Raw genomic sequence first — 25,132 nt, 5'->3', positions numbered from 1 at the left:
TGTTTAAAGTGAAGTATCACTGTGAAACGTTTCAAAAGGCCTGGATAGAGTTGATGAATGAACGAGTGAGTGATTGATTACTCCCTCGGTGTTTGATTGAACCGTGCTCTCTGGTCAAAACAACAGCTGAACAACGGTGAACTCTGAGTCCGAACCAGCAAGAGTCAGTCATTTTGTTACCATTATCCGACGTGATTTATCGTTTTCCGTTTCATTTCATTAGGTAGACACCATCATTGATTTTGCAGATATCGCCCAACAATATGATTCGCTCATAATATGGAGGAGTGAACAGTATTTGTAAGTTTATAAAAAAAACTTCAATTGGAATGAAAAGTTTAAATAATAATTACAAGATAAAAAGAACTTTTTGTATACCTACCATGTTTTTAAATTTTCTGTTGAATCATATAAACTAGACAATTCTATGTAGGTATTAATAAAAACTTTTTATTGTACTTGATAGAAATACTGAATAAATATAGAATACTGAATTGTCATTTTGACATTTCATATTGATTTCCATAGTAACGCACGTATATGTTGCTACTTTGGTCTGTCAAGACATTTTAAGTCCCGCTTACTATCTCGCCGAACTAAAAGCACTCTTTACAAGACACTTGTAAAGCCAGTGCTCACCTACGCATCGGAAACCTGGACATTAACTCTGCGACATGAACGAGCCCTGAACATATTTGAAAGAAAAATTCCGCCGTATATATGGACCGATCAGGGAGGGCACCAATTGGAGGAGAAGATATAATGCTGAGCTCTACGGGCTAGATTCGCTGGTTAGATGGAGCTGCCATTGACTGCCGTATTCTGGGGGTACCAAATTGGAAAGCGGCCACACTGGATAGGGACAGGTGGAGGGAGCTGTTGGAGGAGGCCAGGACCCACACCGGGTTGTCGCGCCCCTGATGATGATGATGATGATGCACGTATTTATTAATAATTTGGTTGCTAGGATCCCCTTAGCAACCAACAATAATAACTTTCCATACAAAACAGAATTAACTGAAAATGAATTCAATTGTGCTTAAAAATGGCGACAAGTATTAAAATAATGCATTGACGCGTGTTCTGATATATTCTAAAAGTTTCAAATGTCTAGCTAGTCGGGAAGTTAGTTAAAAATCTTCAATCGTCCAATACAAATCTTGGACAAACAAGAAAAAATGTGTACTGGAAACACAAGAAAAAATCTGTACCGGACAAACAAGAATACGAGCTAATAAAAACGTGGTAAAAATAAATTTATGTATGTAAGTATTAGTGTGTAGGAAAAAGACAAATATTTATTACTGTTTTATGCCATGTCATGGGATAGCTATATTTTGACAGGAAATATTTTATCAATATAATAATATAATGATTAAATAATCGAAAAAATTTATAACGTTTATTTATATTACATAATCAGCAAAAGTAAGTAATGTATATAAAATTAAACTGATCGGTAAACTATATTAAATTGCAGATTTTGTTTTTAGGACTAAAGACACATCGTTAAGGCGAATCCTCTACCCACCGGAGGCACATAGCGGAAAAATACGAAGCTTGCAAACAGAGACATTGTTTTGATAATTTACCATGTAAACATGTGTTAATTGATAAATATGTATCTGAAAACATAAAAAAAAACACATAGGTACATAAATTTATATTTTTATAAAAATCGATGTTTTTTAAAATAAATATAAAAAAAATAAAACTATAAATTGGTCAAAAACCTCTTCATAACATTATAGAAAACTTAATAAACTAAATTTTAATAATACATATGACCATAAAATAATATGTAATAATAAGATCATTTATAACATTTTTTTAATTGTAAGTTTATCTTTGACCGCTATGTGCTTCTGGTAGGTAGAGGATTCGCCTTAATGTGAGCAAATTATGTAGATAATGCTAATGTAATAATCAGTATAATCAAAAACAGATTACCTTTTCGGAAAATATTGCGGTTTTCCTTCAATGCGGAAGAGATTTTTGATTGAAAATGTATATAGATTTTACATATTATTAATACACAAGAGATACGGCTATTGGATTTTTCGAGTAAAATTAAACATGGAAACCAAAACAAAACAAGATTTCTTTTGAGTCTGAAAAAGGGGCAACCTTTATAAAAGGGTATAAATGCTCATCCCCATAATGGAAGTTTACGAATATATATGTACATCTTTCATCATATAATATGTAGCATACAACACACGTATTCATAACATTCATGTGTAAATATGTCCATATATTAGTAAAGAGAATAGCGATGCGTGGAAGTCGTGAAGTTGATATTCAGAATAATTAGATTTAGGCTTTATTTATACGAAGGTTAATTTCTAAAAAGGTTTTGGTTAAAGGTTGAATATAATTAGACAGGCATCTAATCAAAGTTTTCGTTATACGATGACAATTAAATACAGGTGATTTAAAAAATGACATAGGAAGTATTTATTTATCAGAAATATTCAACTCAAACTTGTGAAAGATTCCCTTCTTTTCTAGACGGGAAAAATATATAAATATTAATGTCAAGCTGGGATAACATTTATATTAGCTGCAAATGATATCGTATTGCGGATTTACTCACATCAAACATCAAAAATCAAATTATCGCAATCGTCAGCATCTCTCAAAAACCCCGTGATTTTAAACATAATTTAGCTTTGGGGTAACCACATAAATATATAGTGACCTCACCGGGAAAATCGAACCCGGAGCCTCCGGTTGAGAGCCTAGAGTCCCACTAACTGGACCATGGGGCCGCCTATGAAAGGACAGACCGCGCCAATTATTGTATTTCGATCGTCAAAACAATACACCTACATATAATTATTTATAATATAGAAATAAACAATCATAAGATCGTGTATAGCATAATTACTTACAAAATATCAGCCGTCAAATATTGCGATTATAAACGATGCCGCCATGTGCCAGTGCGCCAACATACAAAATATTTTTTTTTTACTGCTACTCACTCAACCACAGTCACACTATGAACGTTACAGCAGCGCTCGAAATGAAAAAAATTACGAACCGAAGCACTGGATAATTTTCCAAAAATATTCACTTACTAATTATCTGATTTTATGTATAGTACTTATATAAAAATAAGTATGTTAGATTTTTGTTATACGGCATAAGCTCTGACGGTTAAATATTTTTTTCACGAGACGGAAGAATAATGTTGGTGATTTCATGAACCAGAGCTTAGCTTCGATGCGCTCCGGTTCATTTCGAGACTTCAGTTACAGACATGCCATCAAGTGCTGTAATACTAAAATTTAATATACATAGTCCAAGCAATTTGGTTAAAATACAGTAAATATTTTTTTATAAAACCACAAAATATATACAAATGACTTATATTAAATGTTATTTAAAATTAGTTTCGTCTTTTAACTGTGTTTACCTACCTAATTATGCAAATTTTCAGGACCATTTGCGTAACTATTTCAAATTCAAAGTCAACAGACAACACCTGAAAACTGTTCCTGTAGGACTGCCTTATCCTCGTAAGTGCGCAGTTACACGCGTGTAAATGATTTCACTTGTTATCTTCTTGAGCAGTAAGCCGTATCATTAAATGTACCGTGTGAGAGGCAATGTTGTGTTATGAAAAATAGTTTCCCTTTACAATAACAGCCGAATATAACTGGAGATAGTCTCACAATAAAATTGTTGTTATCGATAGGCAGACAATAAATTTTCAATGAAAATCGAGATTGAATCGATAACTTTACTGTTGGAAACATAATTCTGTACTTATAATTGGACAATTTTCAAGGTTTTCCTTTAAACAATAAATTTATTTATATAAATAAATTGGATTTAAGGAGTAATCATTGCTTATGTATCTATAGCAATAATACAATTTAAGTGTAAGTATATCTGTGATTTGGAAATATTTACCTTCTGATTGGCGTATTGACTATTTTCATGATAGCTACCTATGCACTCAATAAACTGTTTGGCTTATATTGACATCTACGTCATGGCGCTGCATGCGATGACAGTATTCCATCACGCCTTTTTACATGCTGGCGGTATTGCAACGGTTTTAGTTCCAGAAACGGCCGCAGTGACTTGTACATCTCGATATAGAAGTCGAAGTTTAGTTTTTGTTTTTTTTCATATTCTGTTAAAAACCGAAAACTACAAGACCAATAATAATTATGAAACTTGCATAGTTTACAGACTAAAGTACCGATTCCTACTAATTTAGTAGAGTTTTAAACAAGATTAAACTTCTCGAAAATAACGCATCGTAACACGAGTAGGTAAAGTTGGAGTGGTCTGTCTGTCCGTTAGTTCCGTTATAACTCAAATAACTATTGATGTTTATTGATGAAACTTGAACAATTTAGTAGTTTCATCGATATATATATATATAAAGATTCCAAAGTTCAGAATCTCGAAAATAATGCACTTGCAATATTTCATTACGGGCGACTCTTGTGGTGCAGTGCGTAAGGCGCTGGCCTTCCATGAGTTCTGGGTTCACAATATTTATATGATTTTATCAAGGCCTGGGTGTTTGTGATTGTTCAGATTTACTAACAACCACCTTGTACGAAAAAGCAAGGACATGGTTATTAATAATTCTAACTAAGTAGGTAAAGTGGTCTAATATAATATCAGTGGTCTAATTGTGAGATGACAATGATCCAACAATTATCTATCTTATTGATTTTAAAAGATTCAAATCGAATCAGTATATTATTCTATATATCTATAAGAATATTATATTTTATATCCGTATTTCACGTGAATGAAATTACTCTCGTTTATAATAAATTGTCTAATATACAAGTTAGTCACAAACGATGTACCTACATTCACACGTTACATTTGAATTAGTCTTTAAATTTCTTATACGTGTCACTCAGTTCATATTGATGAATTATATTAATGCAAATATTGACGAAACTATTGATCGAATTATAACAATAAAACAGTGTGTGAGTACTCGCTTATTTGATGTTTAGGGCTTACAAGGTTTAAATTAAATTCAGTAGCAAAGTGTCGACTAGCAAGCAATGGAAAACACAGTCAGTGTACCTAAGTCAAAATCAAATTACTGACTTTTCATTAAGCACAAGTAGGGAAACTCAAACTAGGTTATTAATATGTATTTTAATTAATTTCAAACCCCTTTGTTTTATTCACATTTCAGAAAGCAATACGGTTTTGTGTTAACATCATTAAAACAGAACTATTCAATCGGTGTTCCACGATACACTGATGGAAGATAATATTTTTGCGTAATTACTATAAAATTTGAAAGTCTTCTCAATGCAGTACAATTATTATTCGTTATAAATATATATTATTATATACCTACTGCGTTAAATTATATTTGTAGTATTAACGCTAGATGATAACAATTGAAAATTTCGCTGTCAGAAAGTATAACGAATACCCAATTCTTTCATGCATCGACTCCGAATATATCAAAATAATATAATATTATCGCGTATTTATCTCTAAGAATTAATTACCAATAATTCTAAATTTCAAATATTTTTTCAAGGCGCTTCAATATTCTTCTCAATTTAAATTATATTTATTCATTACTTCTAAAATAAACTGATAATATGATATAAGCATCAGTAAACACTATACATATTATAGGCCCTTGGTTTACTGCGTGGTGGCCCTTGGTTCTGGCAAAGCTTCGGCTGAGACAGATCCCCGGGGACCTCTTTGCCTTGGTTCAAAGCTACTTCAGCAATAGGGAGATAACCTACGACTCCAGCCCCAGCCTGATTCACAGGAGGACCACCATGGGGTGTCCCCAGGGCTCCGTCCTGGGACCCCTTTTGTGGAACATACTGTTTGACGACGTTCTGTCCCTGCCACTGCCTCCGGGCTGCACGCTCGTTGCGTACGCCGACGACTTGCTCCTGCTTGTTGGGGCGACGAGCCGACCGGCACTTGAGCGTGCAGCCACGGACGCCTTGGGCAGAATCCTTAATTGGGGGTTGCTGAATAAGCTGACCTTTGCCCCGAGCAAGACGGAAGCTGTCCTCCTCAGGGGTAGTTCTCAGGTCAACATAGCTCGACGGCCGCCCACGGTTCGTTTTGGCCAGACCTCAGTGCGTTTCTCCGAAAGGGTTACATATCTGGGAGTAATTCTTGATGACAAGCTGTCTTTCATTCACCACGCCAAGACGGCCGTCTCTAAGGCCAATTCGGCCTATCAGAGAATGGCCCGAATGGCGGGCAGCAATTGGGGACTTAAACCTAGAGCCCTTAAGGTTGCATACGGCGCAATTTTCATGGGAATTGCCGGTTACGCCTCCAGAATTTGGCATTCCCGAGTAAACTCCTTAACTCTCGTGAGACGCGCACTACTAAGCGGGCAGCGACTTGCGCTGATCTCGCTTACCAAAGCCTACCGCACAACTTCTACTGACGCGCTTGCCGTACTCGCGGGGGTGCTACCCCTCGATCTGCAGTCCAAGTCAGAGGATCGATCACCCTCCTCTTGAGGGGGATCAGCACAACACTCGCCGGTGTCCATCTGACACCACCGCAGAGATCCGAGGACGTTCCTTACAGGAAGACTGTAAGTGACTTTGTGTACAAGACCGCATTTGCGGCATGGCAGGCGAGGTGGACCGCCTCCCCCAAGGGGCGGCACACTTACCGTTTTTTTCCAGACGTATTCTGCAGGCACCAAACTAGAAGACTCCAACCTTCGCACTGGATTAGCCAGTTCCTCACCGGCCATGGCAACTTCGCCGCCAGACTCCACGAGTTTGGCTTGATAGTAGATGGGCCGGGTTGTACCTGCGGGCATGACCACCAAGATGTTGAACACATCCTCTGGGATTGCCCGCTTATGGAACTCGAACGAGCGGAGCTGTTTGCCAGGGTCCGTCCTCCCACGGGCCCAATTGGTCATGGAGATCTGATAGCAACCGAGGCCAACTTTGCGGCATTCGAGAAATTTTCAGCGTCGTATGGGGAGCGGTATAGTCCTGACTCTTCTGTAGACTCATCCATTTCGATTCGTGACACTCAGTATGCGGGTACACAAAGCGCTTAACGTCAGCGGACAGCAGTCAGTCAAAAAAAAAATCTTTCTTAACTTTATTCTTTAAGCACTACGGTGCATGGTTGCAGCATCAGTCCCATGCGGCTCCGTCTCGGGACGGAATGAGCACTTAAAATCACTTCTTTCAGACACGTTTAAAGCATCATAGAAAGCGGCCGTGCATATCCACGGCTGTGCATATATGACGGGTGATGGTGGGAACTTTAACGTATACATATTATATGAAACATGTCTTTCAACATGCTATTTTCATACCTTTACATGTTGCTTTTTATATGTATATACTTATGTACACCTTTATTGCAAAGAATTACTGTTTCCGGTAACACACGATAATTTTAATTATATGTTAATTTTATAATTTGAAAAGTGTTGAAAATTGCACCAAAACGGTGTGGGAGCGCTGCAATAAACTGATAACATTCATTATATAATAGAAGCGACATATCATAATATGTATGCATAGAAGAGATAATACGAGTGTGACCGTTGTAAATAACTGAACTGGGTCAAAAATGCAGATATTATTCGATTCCTGGGAAATGAAAAGGCCTGAATAAATTCGTTGAGAATTATTTGAAACCATTATGGCATGTTTTCATGTATACTCACCTCTCATGTTATACAGGCAGTTTATGCAAATGGAAATTGTTATAAAATTCCGCGAATCATAATAATATGGAATATGAAATTTTCCTGAGCGTTTTTATTTCCCAAAAGAGTTTTTCCGCGCGAAGACTTAAAAGAATTTATGGAAAACGAAGCCCAGGGAAAATCCATACACTTATATTTTGCATAACACGGCGATTCTATGAAATTATGGTTTACGGTGTATTGATATGTCCCATATGAAGAAATGTACGATTTCTTATTTTATATTTTACAAGATAACGTAAAAATAAATTACACATAGTTATATTATGTACACTTAGAAGATTTCATATACAATTTTGTATTAAACGCGTACTTAATAACGATTTCAGATTTTTTTTTTAAATGTGATTGAATTAGTAGCCAAAGAAAAAATAATAATATAGTCTATACATTGGCAAGATTGAAATATGACGGCATAAATAAAAAAAGCATAGTTTATACTGAACGTATGATATGATTGCCTATCTAAATGACTAGAACATGCATTTAAAAAAAAACACAATATATTCTCTAATTGTTTTAAAAATATATTATTCCATGTTAGTCATTAAAATTTGCTATTCTTTTACCTTCCTTGCCACGTTACATATTTGCATAAATTAAAACTAGGTATACGGATTATCAAGAAGAAGAAAACACTTGATTGAATTTTTCTTTCACACAAAATGCATCGCCTGGGATGGAGAAAGGCCGTCGATTCCTTTCATATTCGATCACTTTAACCTTGACTTCACACATGTACACACATGATCTCTATACTGAACAATTTACCTCGATGGCTGCCTTTGGTCGGCATCCATATAAATTCAGTTAAAGGTGTAACTTTTTTTGATTTGTTTTATAGAGTCAGTTTAAACCAAATGATGAAGAAAAGTCAGTTAATTATGTACCTATGTATCTTATAATATTTGTAAGTATATATTTACTGCATCTGCGAACCAAAGATCACAAGTCTCAATTATTAAAAATACCATGTTCCTTCTTATTGCACTGATTTTAATGAAATTTGCATATATTTTATCATTGTAATAAATGTTTATCAATTTACCTAAATTACAGTGATTTTTTGAATCTGCATTACTTCATTGTGTACACATTTAGAAGATAACTAATTATTAATATACTTACCAACTTATTTATAACACATACATATTTAATAAACTTGTTGTCAACTGATATCCTTTCGTAGTTCATTGTTAGTGAAATCTACGTGACAGCGCGATTTCACGGAATCAATTTAATCTTTGCTCTACCGAGCTTAACCTTACTGAGCACTAATTGCCAATCTTTTCTTTATATTACTTTTTCATGTTTATTTTCACTCTTGATACCTTACATTGCATCTATTTCTGTACTTTACTTTTTCTCATTTTCTAAGAGTTATATTTATAGTAGATACTAACTATAAAATCAATAAAGTAAACAATATTATAATGTCCATTTTCATTCTTAGATGGAGCAGAAGAATAATGTGTATACTCTATATTGAGCCTGAAGATATTTTAACAGATATTTTAATTTTGTGTCAATTTTTGCGCATGATTTAAGTACAAAATAAAAAAAATGTAATTTTGACCCAGCCACAGGGGAAAAATCTAAACTGGCAATTAATACTACTAACGAATACGATCCACGATGGCCGAGTGGTAATGTGTCGGCTAATAGTGTCGTGGGTCCCAGGTTCAAATCCTGGATCTGGCAAATAGGTACACATAATGTTTTTCTATTTATATTTTTGGAGTCAGAGTATTGACGTAATAGTTTGAGCAAGTGGCGTAAATTTATTTATCTTATCAAACAAAAACCTGTTTTTTTTTAGAATTATTAATACAAAGTCCTTGCTTTTTCGTACAAGGTGGTTGTTAGTAATTTTGGACAATCACAAACACCCAGGCTTTGAGAAAAAGCCGTAGCCGTAGTAAAGCCGTAGTAAAACCAATTTATAATGATAAAAACAAGGTTATTTTTCAAATAGCATTAAATTCTTCAATAATACAAATAATAAAACAATTATAATATTATGGTCTGTAAAGATGTCTTAGTTGAGTATTCTTACCCTTTTCATCCTCTCTCAAAATATAAATGTATTACATAACACGGCGTGTCTCTGAGATGCTGCATTATGTTACGTTACATAATCATGATATTATTTGTGATAAAAAATATGGTCATTCTACGCAGAGGGGTAATAATTGACAATAAACGATGTGGGTACGTGACGTAAATTATTTTTGACGCTGCAAAAACGTCAAAACACGGGACGGCAAGTGTTTTAAAAGCCTTCCAGCTAGCTGCTAGCCCATGGCTTCGCCCCGTCCCCATTCTCCGGCCTATTTCACGTGTCACAGTCCGCTGGGTTCTGTCAAAGGACTTTCATGACGTACGGCTAATGTATCGCCGCTTAGTTCCTGCCAATGCGCACACACTGGAAAGAATACTCGATCGAATAATACCGCTATAAAAATAGTACCACCCCGTCGACATTTCTGCTTTTCACCTGTTGCGATTTGTTTTCGGCGTAAGGCCATGCCGCAATAACGTGTACACAATGATAATTTCAAAATGATGACTTTGCTTCAATACGATTTGATTTCAAATATTTTTAGAAGTCTAAGTTTATAGACTTAAATTAAATGTGCCAGACAATACACGGAAAATAAATGTTCATTAATATAAATTCAAACTTAACAAGATAGGCATATCCATACAAAAAACACACCAATATTTTTTTTTAAATATTGTAAATAGTAAGTACACACGCACGTTCTTGCTCGATGGTTCTACGCTCATTCCAACATGTCTCAACATGTGTACCATCTGGCTCGATGGTTTTTTGTTCGACATCGAACAAATTGCGCTATCCGAAAAAGATTGAAGGTCCGTAATTCTTGCTCGATGTAATTTGGGTGAGGGAGTGAGGACGCACCGGCGAGGCTCATGTGGCCTCGCTCTCACTCATGGTCAAAGTCGTGGCGGTGCGACGGTGGCCTCACAGAGTCACAGCGTCTTGTGTCGAGTTGCTCGACGGTGTGGACGCAACGACGAGTATGCTTCCAAGTCAACACGCTCGATGGAGCAAAACCGCCGAGCAAGAACGTACGTGGGTACTAGGCTTAGTTTTTAGTGAATTATTTCTTAAACTACTTTTTTAATTAAATTAACAACATTTAAGAATATTTTTCGTTAAATAAGAAGAGTAGTATATTCAATTATTATACTACTATAAATTATATATCTACGTAGGTAGAGGCTGTGATCGAGCAATTAATGTGTCTAAATTTTGAGAATTCTCAATGCTCGTAAAATCATCAATGATATTTTCGAGAATTCGAAAAATTGTTACTGTTCTAAGCTGCCTTCTGCAACCGGAAATGAAAAAAATATTGGCAAGTATAAAAAGAAACATTAAAAAGGGTCCTCAAATTTGATTCTGGTAAGTTTTTTCTAATAGGTATTTTCAAATTATGTTTGTACATCATTTTTACATAAAACAATCGATCATAGTGTTTTCACATAATTTAATTAAAGACTTATTATGGTTGTTATGATTTTTTTTATCATTAAGTTGGAGTTTAGCTATACTAAACCGACTCATAATAATTAATCATTTTCATGGTGAGAAACAACATTCTTTGTTAATTATTAAGTTTGAAGTTAATGACATTGACAGATTGTTTGGTTTTTAATCGCACTGACCGTTTCTTTATTTTATGAAGACAGTTTTTTTATTTGAGTAAAGTTTCTATAGATTTCTTCATCTGAAAAACGCACGTATCTCCTGTATTTTTAAAATCGTACTTTATTTTTACCGATACCGAGAAAATATTGATTGCCAAGTAGAGTCTACAATCAAAGAAGCAATTGTTTCAAACTACATATGAGGGAAAAAATAGGCAAGAAAAGCTTTAAAAAGCTACGATCTGAGGTTGGATGGATTTTTTAACAGTTTGAACGTCAATTTGGCCAGTATTCCCGCCATGAAAATGTGGTTGACGTATATATATTATATATATATAATATATATGTATACCCTTAATAAAAGTAAATACATATGGCATAATAAACTAAATATGAAAAAAGTATCACCAACTGAAAATGTAAATTTAAGAGAGAAGTTTATTTCACACCATTATCGTGAATAGGGAATCCAATCCCGAGCCAAAATTCTGATCCCGGGATTTCGGGATTACAATTTGACAATCCCGGGATTGGGATTTTTTTCCATTGTTAATATAAAATTTTTATATTTACAAATAACATTGATAAAATCGGTCAAACATAAATCTAGTATAATTTATACTATTTAAGACATTTATTGTTAATATTGTATACGTTAAATCTTGGAAATACACAAGTTTAATGGAGTAAATAATATTATAATATAAATAATAATGTGAATTTAATATGAGATTGCTATTTCTGATAGTAAAGACATAATGAATAGATCAGCGAGATTTAAAATAGTAAAGCAAATAATCATGACGTACTTATGGCCTTTCCGCTTCATAAATCTAATTAGTCAGCCAAATATGAAACTGCCGTAAAACGTATGATATCATGGTGGAATTACTTTGTTAAAAGTGCGAAGCATTGTTTTTTTACCAATCTTTCTCATTTTTAATAATCTATGTGAAAAAATAAAATGAATCGGCAACCTACACATCAAACTTCATTCAAACTCAGTTTATTTCTAATGTAGTTATTTTGTATTAAAAGTATTTTTTCTGTTATATTTTCCATAAAAATTGATAAAAAAATCAATCCCGAAATCCCGGGATTATGTTTATCAATCCCGGGATTCATAGGTATCGAAAATAGCTCGGGATCCCGGGATCCCGGGATTGGATTCCCTAATCGTGAATGCCATCAAGTTAAAACAAACTCAATTCACTATCAATAAGTATTGTTTAATACTATGTTAAATTAGCATATTATTATGTTTTTAATTATGTATATCGTCGACAATGTTATGTAGCAATCATAATTACTGTTTTTACGTCATTTACATATACATGTTATGAGTTATTTTCCAATATATAAAAAGTTCTGCTGTCGCTAATACATAAGGTATCCATAATCTGTATGTCGGTAGAATACAATTATAATCTGTATATCGCGAGATATTTAAATTGTATATTATATTTTTGTATAATTCGATATTCATAAATACATACATAATTATATTATATAAATTTATCTGAATATTTATTTTATCTATACTTACTATAAAACACAAAGTTTGACCGGGATTCAAGGGTTTTGAAACAGCAGGCTCTAGGGCGCTGTAATTTTTACTGAAGATTCCTGGGCCAACATTAGGATCAATTTATGTATTTTGAGGTTTCTGTTAGGTTTGTGGACGTAAATCGGTAAGCAATCGGCTCGGTAGCGAAACAACAAATTCGACGTTAAAAATATCTTGCTATGAATTCAGAATTCACCAATAATATCTACAATTTTAAAATACAAGCTCTATTTCCCGGTTAATTTATTTCATCAAATGTTATCAAAACAACGACCGCACTACTTTTTTAGATGTAATGTATATCCACAGAACAGATTAATATAATGTATATCCTTAGCATGTGTTTGATAAAACCATATATTTACCTTGCGCGGGCGCAGGTCCTAATGGTCTCATAAGTGCTGCGGCCAATGACGCCTGTCTGGTGGCCGTGGCATATCTGGTGGCGTCGAGACGGACCGGAAGTGCAAGGAAAGCGCTGGTGACGCATAGCGCCCCCCGGGCTCCGATGCTCACCGCGTGGACTGCGCGAAGAGCCGCCTCTACGCTGTCCACCAGTGACGTCACGTCACCTTGCGTCTGCGTCTGCGCTTGGGCTGATGGTGTTGGTCCCTAAAAAATAAAACAAATAAAAGTAAATTATATTATATTAATATACGTTTTCTACTAAAATAAAAGAAAGGTTGACGATCAGTAAAAAAAGCTTCGTATTCACCCAATGTAATTCGTAATACCCGTTTATGAGAGCAACAGAAGCAACGACTGATAGTTGAGCATCCCAACAGTATATAACCGCATACCGAATGTTAAAAGCTAGAATCAAACCGTGGAGTGTCTGAATATGGGGAATGTACTCGGGAAAATTCTTAGGTCCATGGTAGAAGCAACGAGGGGCAGAAAAATAGTAGGTGGAGTATAAGCGGTACTCGGTCAAAACTAGTTAGATGTGGACTTTCCAAAACCGAATAAAACAGTCATTCACATCAAAATATTTCCGGTATTATTGCAAGAATCTAATCGCAAGTGCTAAGATGTAAATTTAGATGATTTTTGTTTGATTCCATTTGAAATCAAGCAAGACTTGCGTTGTGGCACCCAAGACTGTGTCGATTTGCGGTGCCGTGAATCTTGACCCTTAGTATATACAGTACTGAATGTAACATCTGTAAGACTTTCTATAGTTCTCTCACACATGGAATTAAAATTCTGACATACTCGTACCTACACATATACTGAGATTTAGAGCTACGATTTTTAAAATCTTTCCCACAAAATCCAGTAAATATATTTACTGAAAAGCGGTAATATTCGCATCAATACCTTAATTTGCTTCCTTATCCAGTGTATTATTACCAGTGTGTTAATAAGATTATTTAGTCAGAAAAATAATTATAATATAAATAATAAGATAATAATTATTAAGTAGTTGGTATATAATTATGGCCTTCAGATCGGATTGACACTTTTCATCAGCGCCTGCCTGTTAACGTTGTTTGTATAAATACACACATTGTGTTTGAAATTATTCAAATCAAACTAATTTATAATTCAATATGCCACAAAAAGTACATATCTATTACATATATTATGTGTTGTATGACAGTGAGTGACATGGGTGAGTGGTTTGTGTATGTAGTGCAGCGTTTCCCAATTAAATTTCGTTACAGAACCCTTTTATACTAGTATGTGTTACAATTAACAAAACGCACCACATAAAAAAATTAGATGCACTAATAAATATTTCCGTACTTCAGAGACACAATCTTATCTCCAAAAAGAACACTTTGGGAAAACGCAATTTAAGATATTTCATGCTCTGAATGTTAATGTAATTAAAGTTTTATTGTTTTGTTAAGAATTTCGGCTTTTCGTTATGAATAGACTTAACGGCCCACATGCTCAGCGTACGTCAAAATGGAGCTTTTATGCTATTTTCAAAGCATGATCCTGGACATTCCTTAAAAGTTGTAGATAATCTATTTTCATAATTTTGAAGCCTTATTATCCTTTATATTTATTTTAAACATTTGATTACTGCATAAAGTATTTTTCGGTTAGGTACATGTTCAAACACGCGCGTTACCATGATATTACTCCCTACTTCATTTATCGTTTATCAATTTATGGCTACGGCCGTATGTTGTAGCTTAGCCACTGTGAAATGCCAATAGAAATGGTGTATTTCAAAAAAATTCTACCTTATTCTTAGGTCAATAATTATTATAAAGCTGACATTATTCATAGAATATTTATCACATTTGAATGATCAAAGACATAGCTTGTAATCAGTAGCTTTAAAAGTATCTTTAAATGTGTAAATCTTGTAAATATTTCACTATAATAATGTCGACATAAATTTTACTAATGGTTTTATGCTTTTAAAAATTAATAAATATAAAAAATCTTAACACCACTTCACATGGACGTACTGAAGTATGACTATATTCTAAAACATTAGAGCAAGAGGTTTAAAAGAATACTATTTTATGTAATAAAAATACTTTATGCAGTCATCAAATGTTTAAAATAAATATAAAGGATAATAAGGATTCAAAATTATGTAAATAGTTTATCTACAACGTTTAAGGAATGTCCAGGATCATGCTTTGAAAATAGCATAAAAGCTCCATTTTGACGTACGCTGAGCATGTTCCCCCCTAAACTATGAATTGGATCTGATATATATGATAATTTAGACTGCTAAATCTTTTCTTAACTCATTTTCGTATGGAGATCAAGGCTGTATTATGTGAGAATCAAATGTCTTTTGATCAACGAGTGCGTCCTACCTGTACTCCTGCATGGCTGTGGGAAATGGCATTTTACCAAACTTCAAAGGTCTCGACTTTTGAACATTGAGAATCCGTCTCCGCCGAATAGGGGTAAATTGGTCTCACACAAACACTCGAGTTCGTGAGCGGACACGGCAGCCCAAAGAAGAGATGCTTCACGTGCTTGGGCATGTGTTCCGGATCCCGCCAAAGAGTGCGAGACTCCGTACCATTATGGCACAACCTCAAGGGTTCCGTCGCTGAGGCCGACCTTTCCTTACCCTGCGGCGGTGCTGCAAAAGCGATCTACGCGCTGCAGGTCTTACATGGCGAGAGGCGCGAGACTTGGCGATAGACCAACGGAAGTTTTGCGACATGGTGAAGTAGTAGAAGTAGTAACTCATTTTCATCATCTATATTAAAATTAAAATCCACGCTTTCGTTTAAAACAGGGCAAATAATAGGAAATGTCATAATCATTGTAATTTTATTATTTTTTCGCGGAACCACATTTGGCAAACGCAGGTGTAGTGAAAACTATATTTGCAGGCTAGACAGGAATACTGTTAAAAACGTCATCGGATGGAGAGGCTTGGCGAAGATGATAAATTGATTCGACCATTTTCTAATCTCAACGACGTAGGTGGTTTATAGCAAAAATGATAAACAGATCTTATTCGGTCATAGAAATACGAACAATATCTTCATCAAAAACTTGATAATCTGCAATAAAAAGGATAGGTTATATTATCAAAGAATTTGTAGAGAAACCTTTTTATATACAGATGGAACTTTTGTCAAGGTTGTTAATAATAATATTTATTTCCATTCCGATCCAAACTGGAACATAATAGTTATTCATTTATTGTTGTTTTTATTTAATAAAACGCATTTTTTTTATAGTACCTTATTCCACTTTAATAATAAAAATAAAAGTTATTCATTTATTGAAGGCTATAATTAAGATATGTTTACGGGAAATGGTTGAAAAATATCAAAAATATCGACAGCTTTAAATACTTGGAGATCCGCACCATTGGAGATAGTATTTTACAAAGAGAGCTCGCTATCCAAATGGTGATGGCTGGAGCAACATTCAACTCAATACAGAGTATCTGGGACTCACGACTGTACTTGGTTAAAACCAAATGCCGCATATTCGATGGTTACGTTTGACGGTCATGGCATCTAACGAAGCAGCCTCTCATCCCGCTGAGAGTGAAAGGGCGATGTTGGACCTGCCTCGGCCACAATATGTTGCAGACGCCTCAAAAAAATTCAGCTTGGCTTGCTATTCTGCCAACAAGATTCCTGGAAGACCGCTAAATACTATCTACAGATTGTATACGGTGCTACGGAATGCTGGCATGACATGAATGGCGCAGGAAGACTGAAAAGCGACAGAGATTCTTGAAGGTATTGTGTGGTGTTCATATTCTCCAACGAAGGAGCGGATATAGATAAAGATACAAAAGTAAGTTGTTAAACATACGCTTAAACCATTTGGTACTCGTTCCGAAGCAAACAGTTACAAAAACATCAAATGATTTGTGATTAATTCAGATAGGGTTACTCTACCTACGTCATCGTGAGGCCAGATTAGTATCTAATTACTATCTCAATTACTACTATTATTTTCTTTGTAAGTAGCCTAGTGAAATATACATTGTTACAAATTTTACCACTCGAACTCGGAGTGAGAACAAGTGACAAAACCATCACAGACACGCCAAGGTTTAGTGACTGCATCGGGAATCGAACCTGGTACGCTAGGCTGATGCCAGTGTTTTACGCACTGGACTACTGGAGCTACTTGGTAGAATACCATTATACCTAATATTAATTATATTAAATTTTACATATTAGTTATTTTTGCCAGACAATTACTATCTCGGTTGTTACTATAAAAATAAACGAATTGTTTATGATTAAGCGTATCTTACTTATAGACTAAGTAATGTAACTAAAGCAACACTAATTCTATATTTTTTGGTGTATATACTGTACTGGTACTATACTGATAATGCTGTAACAACAAATGGAATTCTCTTTAAAATAGCATACTATTTTATTTTCTAATGATTTAATTAAGCGCAATTTATTTTGCATTGCAAATTCATAATATGAAATTACGGAAGTTTCGTTACAAAAAAAAACCGCCCACCACTGTTTTCTTAATTATAAATAAGTGGTATAGCACGGCTATAGAGTCAAACTATCGTTTACAAGAAAATTACCAAAATAAGAAAATTCTATAATCTTACTTCTTAAATGATAATAAGTATACCTACAACAAAACATCTAATTTTAAATCGTTAAGGGGGACATGCTCAGCGTACGTCAAAATGGAGTTTTTATTGCATTTTCAAAGCATAATCCTGGACATTCCTTAAACGTAGATAATCTATTTATATAATTTTGAAGTCTTATTATCCTTTATATTTATTTTAAACATTTGATGACTGCATAAATTATTTTTATTACATAAAATAGTATTCTTTTAAACCTCTCGCTCTAATGTTTTAGAATATAGTCATATTTCAGTACGTCCATGTGAAGTAGTGTTAAGATTTTTATATTTATTAATTTTTAAAAGCATTTATAAAACCATTAGTAAAATGTATGTCGACATTATTATAGTGAAATATTTACAAGATTTACACATTTAAAGATACTTTTAAAGCTACTGATTATATTATATTTCAGTACATAAATGTGCAGTGATGTTAAGATTTTTTACATTTATTAATTTGCATGAGCATGTCCGTCCTTAACAGTATGAGCACTAATGGAAAAATACTAGTTAGGTACAGATATTATCCGTGGCTCTATCCGACTGACTTTCTCTTAAGTATGCTTACATACTGTAGCTTAAGTTTAGAAGGGGTCTTTATTAAGCTACATATTTTTCCGACTTATACGCGGCGTAAATGTGAACTCTGCCATTCTTGGTGGTGTTGGCTTATGTGTCTCTGATAATTATCTTAGTAATCGAAGGCATCCGTTGTTTGCTCTCCCAATGTGCATAACTAACCTGCCATTAATAATGCCAATTGGGAGGGCAAAACTATGTGTAATCAAATTGCTTCGGATATTAATATATTCTACTTACGTGAGGGCGAATTTAGGTGGATATTGTTTTATGAGTTTTTAAGATAGGGTCTATCAACCTAGTTCACTTTGTGTGCTTCCATGCACTTTTATTTTTCTTATTTTATTACTTATTTATTACCCTGTATTTTTATTTGAAACATTGTTAACACTTATTTTACGTCGTGTCGTGAACGCTTTGAATTTATAATGTGTTATGTTCATTATATGTAAAATAAATAAATTTGAATATGAATTTGTAAAAAAATACTATTTCAAGATGCTTAATCAATACAAAAATGGAGTACTCTGAAATGTCAAATATGTTTGACCTTATGTTATCTTCTGAATACAAAATTAAAAAGAGTTTATTAGGATTAACAATAAAAATATTAACCAAAATTATCTCATCATCATAAAATTATTGTTGTATAAGTTTTAGTTTGTGTTCTGGGTCCACTCAAATCTGCGCAACATCAAAAACGAGTTGACAACCCCCGATTTTAACAATCTCATAGTAAGTAAGTTGTCGGTCTCTAATAATAATTATTATGACCTAGATTCCGGACTACAGCAGTGGCAAACAATGCAGAGAGTGTTTGAACTTGCGAAGGTATGCACGCATTGTTAAGCGTCCTTACATCTGGTGGAATGTTCTCATTGGCGGATAGCAGGGGCGGTTGCAGGACAAGGAGAAGTGGCAGGAGACAGAGGCGATGCACCCGCTGCGACCGTCCGGACATCACGCTCCATGCGGACCTGAAAAAAAGAAAAAGAAATACTTATTAAGAACCCTCTTATACCAAGGATGGCGAATATTTTCCCTCACTTGTATCAGGTATACTCAAAGGCGCGCTATAGATAAATGAAAACAAAACTAAATTTTTAAAAAAATAATGTTTTTACACAATAGTTTATGAGAAATTTACACAAAAAATATTAAGGGGGGACATGCTCAGCGTAGGTCAAAATGGAGCTTTTGTTCTATTTTCAAAGCATGATCCTGGACATACCGTAAACGTTGTAGATAATCTATTTATATAATTTTGAAGCCTTATTATCCATTTATTTTAAACATTTGATGACTGCATAAAGTATTTTTATTACATAAAATAGTATTCTTTATTCCTAACAGATTTTTTTTTAAACGGTACATGTTCAAACACGCGCGTTAACATCATTTTACTCCCTACTTCAATTACAGTTAGTCAATTTATGGCTACGGCCGTATGTTGTAGCTTAACCACTGGGGAATACCAAAAGAAATAACGTATTTAAAAAAAATACTACCTTATTTTTAGGTCAATAATTATTATAAGCATTCATTATTCGTAGGATGTTTATCACACTTGAATGGTCAAAGACATAGCTTATAATGAGTATCTTTAGAATTATCTTCAAATGTGTTAATTTTGCCCATTTTTTGAATAATAAAATGCCTAATTCTTGTCAAATTTAGGATCACAGAGACTATCAATATAATTTTTTATCGTAAATATTTCACTATAATAATCTCGATATAAATTATACTGATGGTTTTATAAATGCGTTTAAAAATTAATAAACGTAAAAAATCTTAACACCACTGCACATTTATGTACTGAAATATGACTATATTCTAAAACATTAGAGCGAGAGGTTTAAAAGAATACTATTTTATGTAATAAAAATACTTTATGCAGTCATCAAATGTTTAAAATAAATATAACGGATAATAAGGCTTCAAAATTATATAAATAGATTATCTAAAACGCTTAAGATATGTCCAGTATCATGCTTTGAAAATAGAAAAAAAGCTCCATTTTGACCCACGCTGAGCACGTCCGCTCTTAAGTAGATATTTATAAATTTTCACAATACATATTTTTTATATAAATTAGTGAAATATTATTTGTTGGTGTTTGTCTGGTGGTGATTCATTTATTCGTGGTTTATAATTGAAGCGGTTTAATCCTACGAACGAAACTATTTTGAATTTCAAATTACTTCATTATTTAGCATTAAAATTCTCCATTTCACAATATTTCTGCTTATTTGGCAATCACGAATACACTGCCTGATAGGATTTTTATTTATTATTCTATATTCTTATTATAAATTATTATTATAAATTCTCACAGGCTGTGAAAGATTCTTCCAAGAAGTCAACATCAGAGTGATTTCTCACATCGAATAATAAAATAATATATATGAGAAATCAAATCAATGAAATTGATACGAAAATATAAGCAATTATTATAAACATTCTAATTAAAATATACCTACTTGAGATTTGAGCATCTGAGAATCATTAATAAATTTGACATTCAACATATAAAACATAGACGGTATCTGGATTACTCTGTTATTTGGGAATATTTTTTATTCATTTTTTATTAATAATCAATTAGTTAACATGCATATAAAAATCTATTCCAATCCTAAATATACATAGATTACAAAATTTTATATACATATTTTTTAATGTTCTTCTAAGCAAACAAAACCATAATGCTATTAAACTCTTGCGGATGAAGTATATAATATTATATAACATTTGTTCAATAATTAGAATCGTATATTCTTAAAATCTTGAATGAAGTTATTCGTGAATGATTCGAATTGAATGAATTATTCGTTGAATAAAAGAAATAGTTAATTATATAATTTATTTCAACGGTAAATTTAGCACTAGCTTAAGAATATCTCTGATTCGTACGATTGCAGCTTCATCTAAGTCTAACTATTTCGGGTAGCAAACGATAGATGGAAGATTTCGCTGGTGGTGGCTGACCTCATATAGGGGATGGCATGGTAAAGAAAATGAGTGTGTGCCCAATAAGAATTGAGAGATAACACCATCAATAGTTAGACACAGTTTCTTACTAAGAAAGGATTAAGATAAACATTTAATATGTAGGTACATTAGCTAGACCTTTAATTTATCTTTTATAAGTCACGTCTCATACATAATGTATACATATGTACATACATTTACGGACAAGTGATAAATAAATTACAAACATCATCAATTAATTTGTTAATTATAAATGAATATACTTTTTTATTCCGATAAATTGCTGTTTTTTTAGTTTTTCAAGTTTCCATATTGTAAAATGTTACTTATGTACAAACATTAAATAAATATTGCGACTATATAATAAATTAACTTGTAATTCTACAAGCGTCTTGAGAAGTTTTTAATTAATATTCTTTGCGTATTCGTGTTCTGGTGAAACTTTAAATCGCTGGCCGTGTCGGTTAGAAATAATTATTTCTTTGTATAAATTGAAATCAAAATTTAAGCTGTTAGGCAAAAAGATTTTCATACCTACCGCGATCGGCCAAATTATGGGATTAACGGACTCTTAAAATTTAACAACAACTTTCAACGCAACAACTGGATCCAAAAGTTTTAACAACGTGAATTAAACTGACAGGGTTTTTCAATTATAATTGGATTTTCCGGAGCGAATTAAATTGAGTTCGGTTCCATTTTCTAAGTAATCAAGTATAACGTATTAATCAAAGCACTGGGTACACACGGAAAGTTTGTTTTCAATCAAAACCTCAAAAACACATTAACCTATAATGGTTATAATAATGTGAGACTCAAAATCTGCCCCTTCTCATATGAAAATAAACGTATGTACGTTTAACTGACGTGTACCTACATTATAAATTCATTAGTGAATTTTGTTTATTTAGGAATATTAAATGCTAAATTTCATCTCAGTACATTTATATATATCGCCCACTACAGCATTTACGTATATAGCAGTGGCGAAGGATGCCTGTTGAAGGTAGGTACGCTGTGGTTGGTAACTGAAAGACAATCCTAAGACAGCCATATTTAAGAAGGTAAGCTTTAAATAATCTCATAGTATGGAGACTGCGCCAGTAGTACAGAATATAGAGGGACTAACAATCCCATCCTACTTTAAGAACTAACGATAAAAGGACTCAACCATCTGATGATGCGAATTCTTTGTTTATTTAGTTTGATTAGAAACTGAGAGAAGGGAGTGCTCGGAAAAGTAAACGCTAAAATATGTAGAGGAAGAACATATTATAATCAAGTAGGAATGAGACCGGAATTTTATTACTGTCAAGAATCCGCTCAGTTGATCCAGGAACCTCAAGAAATACTAAACAATAAAATAACACAAGAACACTACACAAAATATCTAGTTAAAGCCATAAATGAAAGAATATAATGACACAGTACTCAATACAGACTCTAAATAACAGAACAACCTTCTTCGAAAAAAACAAGGGTATGGTTCATAACGTATTGAAAAAAAAGAGAATGGGATACACAATTAGAAGTGTTATAAATAGTGTTATAAATAACTAATAGTGCAAATTAAATATGTAACATCGGTTTTTTGTTGAGTAGCATATAGGTATAGTGGAATAACTGATATGTCTCTAATGTGTTATATTTAAGTAGCTGATATATTATTTATAAAAACCTCAACCATTTTACTGTACCCAGGACCGTCCTGCTCCGTGCGAAATGTGCATTGCACGAGTGCAGTTAAAAAAGCTTTTCGGTTTTATTCTAATTTTATGCTACGTTCTCTATACGTTGACCAATTAGTGACCATCGTTTTTCACAAAGATATCTTCCCAGTCAAAAAAAAACCTATTACAGAAGGCAATTCACTAAACGTAAAATATATAAGTAGATATAATAAAATATATTAGGTAAATAATAATATTGTTCTTACACATTTAAAATAAATGGATTCAGGTAAGTAAATCGGCTAAGCTAATTTTACCACCACATACTTTTTTTAAATTTGCAAATACAATTTATAATCATCTAAACGCAGGGATGAATGCATTTATACTTAGGTAATTATAATACTTAACTGAGAAAATTAATTTAAAATAACTGAATTAGATTTATCTGTTCTTAAAAACTGACAGTGGATCTATTCTATACTTATCGACCGCTAAAGTGATAAGTGATAACTATTATCAAACTTAGGGTAGGTTTGTATCAAAGTATTAGCACTTATTGTAACAATTACAATAAGATGTTTGTAATTGTTGCAATGAGCGCTAAATTTTAACAGCAGCGAGAGAGGTGCTGTTAAAATATATTATTTATTGCAACAATCACAAATCTTATTGTAATTGTTAAAATATGTCCTAATACTTTGATACAAACCTACCCTAAGTTTGATCATATTTATCACTTTAGCGGTCGATAAGTATAGAATAGACCCACTGATAGAGATAAAACATGTATTTGTCATTTTCACCCTTGACCATTTTACACCACTAGAAATTGACACGTAAATTACTAACCATGTATATATTTATACTATTTGTATTAAATATAAAGATATACAAATATAAATGTTGTTAAAGATAACTAAACCGTCGTTGCGTAAACTGTTATGGAATCTCTTTGTTGGTATATTATAACAATAGTATTATATAGACTGACATGTCTATTGGGTATGGCGAATATTTTTTTATTCGTAAAAATCTTTCAAAGGTGATTTAAGATAATGAAAAATCATTTATACGATACAAAGTGCAACATTTATTCAATAAAGTTGCCAATTGCTGACACTCCAGAATTCGGCCTTCATACAGCAGGAAACGAGTTTCCTCAATTATCCTTCTGGAGCGACCTCATTTTACAGCCATTTTATCTGAGAAAGGCATCACAAATTGAGATAAACATAAAATGAGATTTTACAGCACCCTCGGAGGCCGTTTCAGGAGTTCTGTGAGAAATGACAAAAAATCCATTACTGCGAAAAGAGAAAATATACGCTTTTCCTTCTCAAAATGTATTTACTTAACAGCATAAATAGATTAGACTCACTCAAAGTTGCTTTTTAAGTATAGTTTTTTTATGTACAATCTTTGTACATAATATACCTAATTAGTATCGATAATTACAGTCTTCAGTCTGTACTATTAATTATGTAAGTAAGTCATTGGCGCAATTTTATTTTACAATAATTAAATAATAAATATTCAACATACTGATTAAATTTTATTTTTTGGGTCTAATGAAACAAAAAATCTTATGCAATGATCGAAATGTGCCGGATCCTCTTTTTAAATTTGTAGTTCATTATCCTTATTTTATCAGTTGTATTTACTGAAACTTCTGATTTTATCATTTCACACTATATTAAGTTTCCGTTAAAAAAAAACAATTTATGGTTCAAGGAAAACTGACCGCCGAGGTTAATTGGGGGCGGACGGAAAACTCAATCACATTAAAACTTTTAAATTTTAATATTTTTACAATTTATTTGATTTCTGCATTATTTGGGAATGTATTAAAAG

The 25,132-nt window shown here is 33.2% G+C and overlaps 1 protein-coding gene across 1 annotated transcript in view; it reads right to left on the bottom strand.

The window, feature by feature from the left end:
- The window catches only part of LOC147068291 (putative G protein-coupled receptor CG31760), a 67,252-nt gene extending 45,642 nt beyond the window's left edge, over positions 1 to 21,610 (bottom strand). Inside the window, exons 1-3 of the mRNA XM_085952653.1 lie at positions 21,606 to 21,610; positions 19,474 to 19,591; positions 13,337 to 13,583 (exon numbers count right to left, since the gene is read on the bottom strand). Coding sequence (XP_085808779.1) covers positions 13,337 to 13,583; positions 19,474 to 19,591; positions 21,606 to 21,610 — 370 coding nt within the window. The remainder of the gene's footprint in view (positions 1 to 13,336; positions 13,584 to 19,473; positions 19,592 to 21,605) is intronic.
- Positions 21,611 to 25,132: the final 3,522 nt, after the last annotated feature.

This window comes from Rhyacophila brunnea, unplaced genomic scaffold (assembly GCF_057557595.1).
Source record: "Rhyacophila brunnea isolate RB1 unplaced genomic scaffold, BYU_Rbru_1.0 scaffold_3, whole genome shotgun sequence".
Taxonomy (NCBI): Eukaryota; Metazoa; Arthropoda; class Insecta; order Trichoptera; family Rhyacophilidae; genus Rhyacophila; species Rhyacophila brunnea.
Note: the sequence above shows the minus strand (reverse complement) of the source record. Positions and strands in the feature narration are given on the sequence as shown.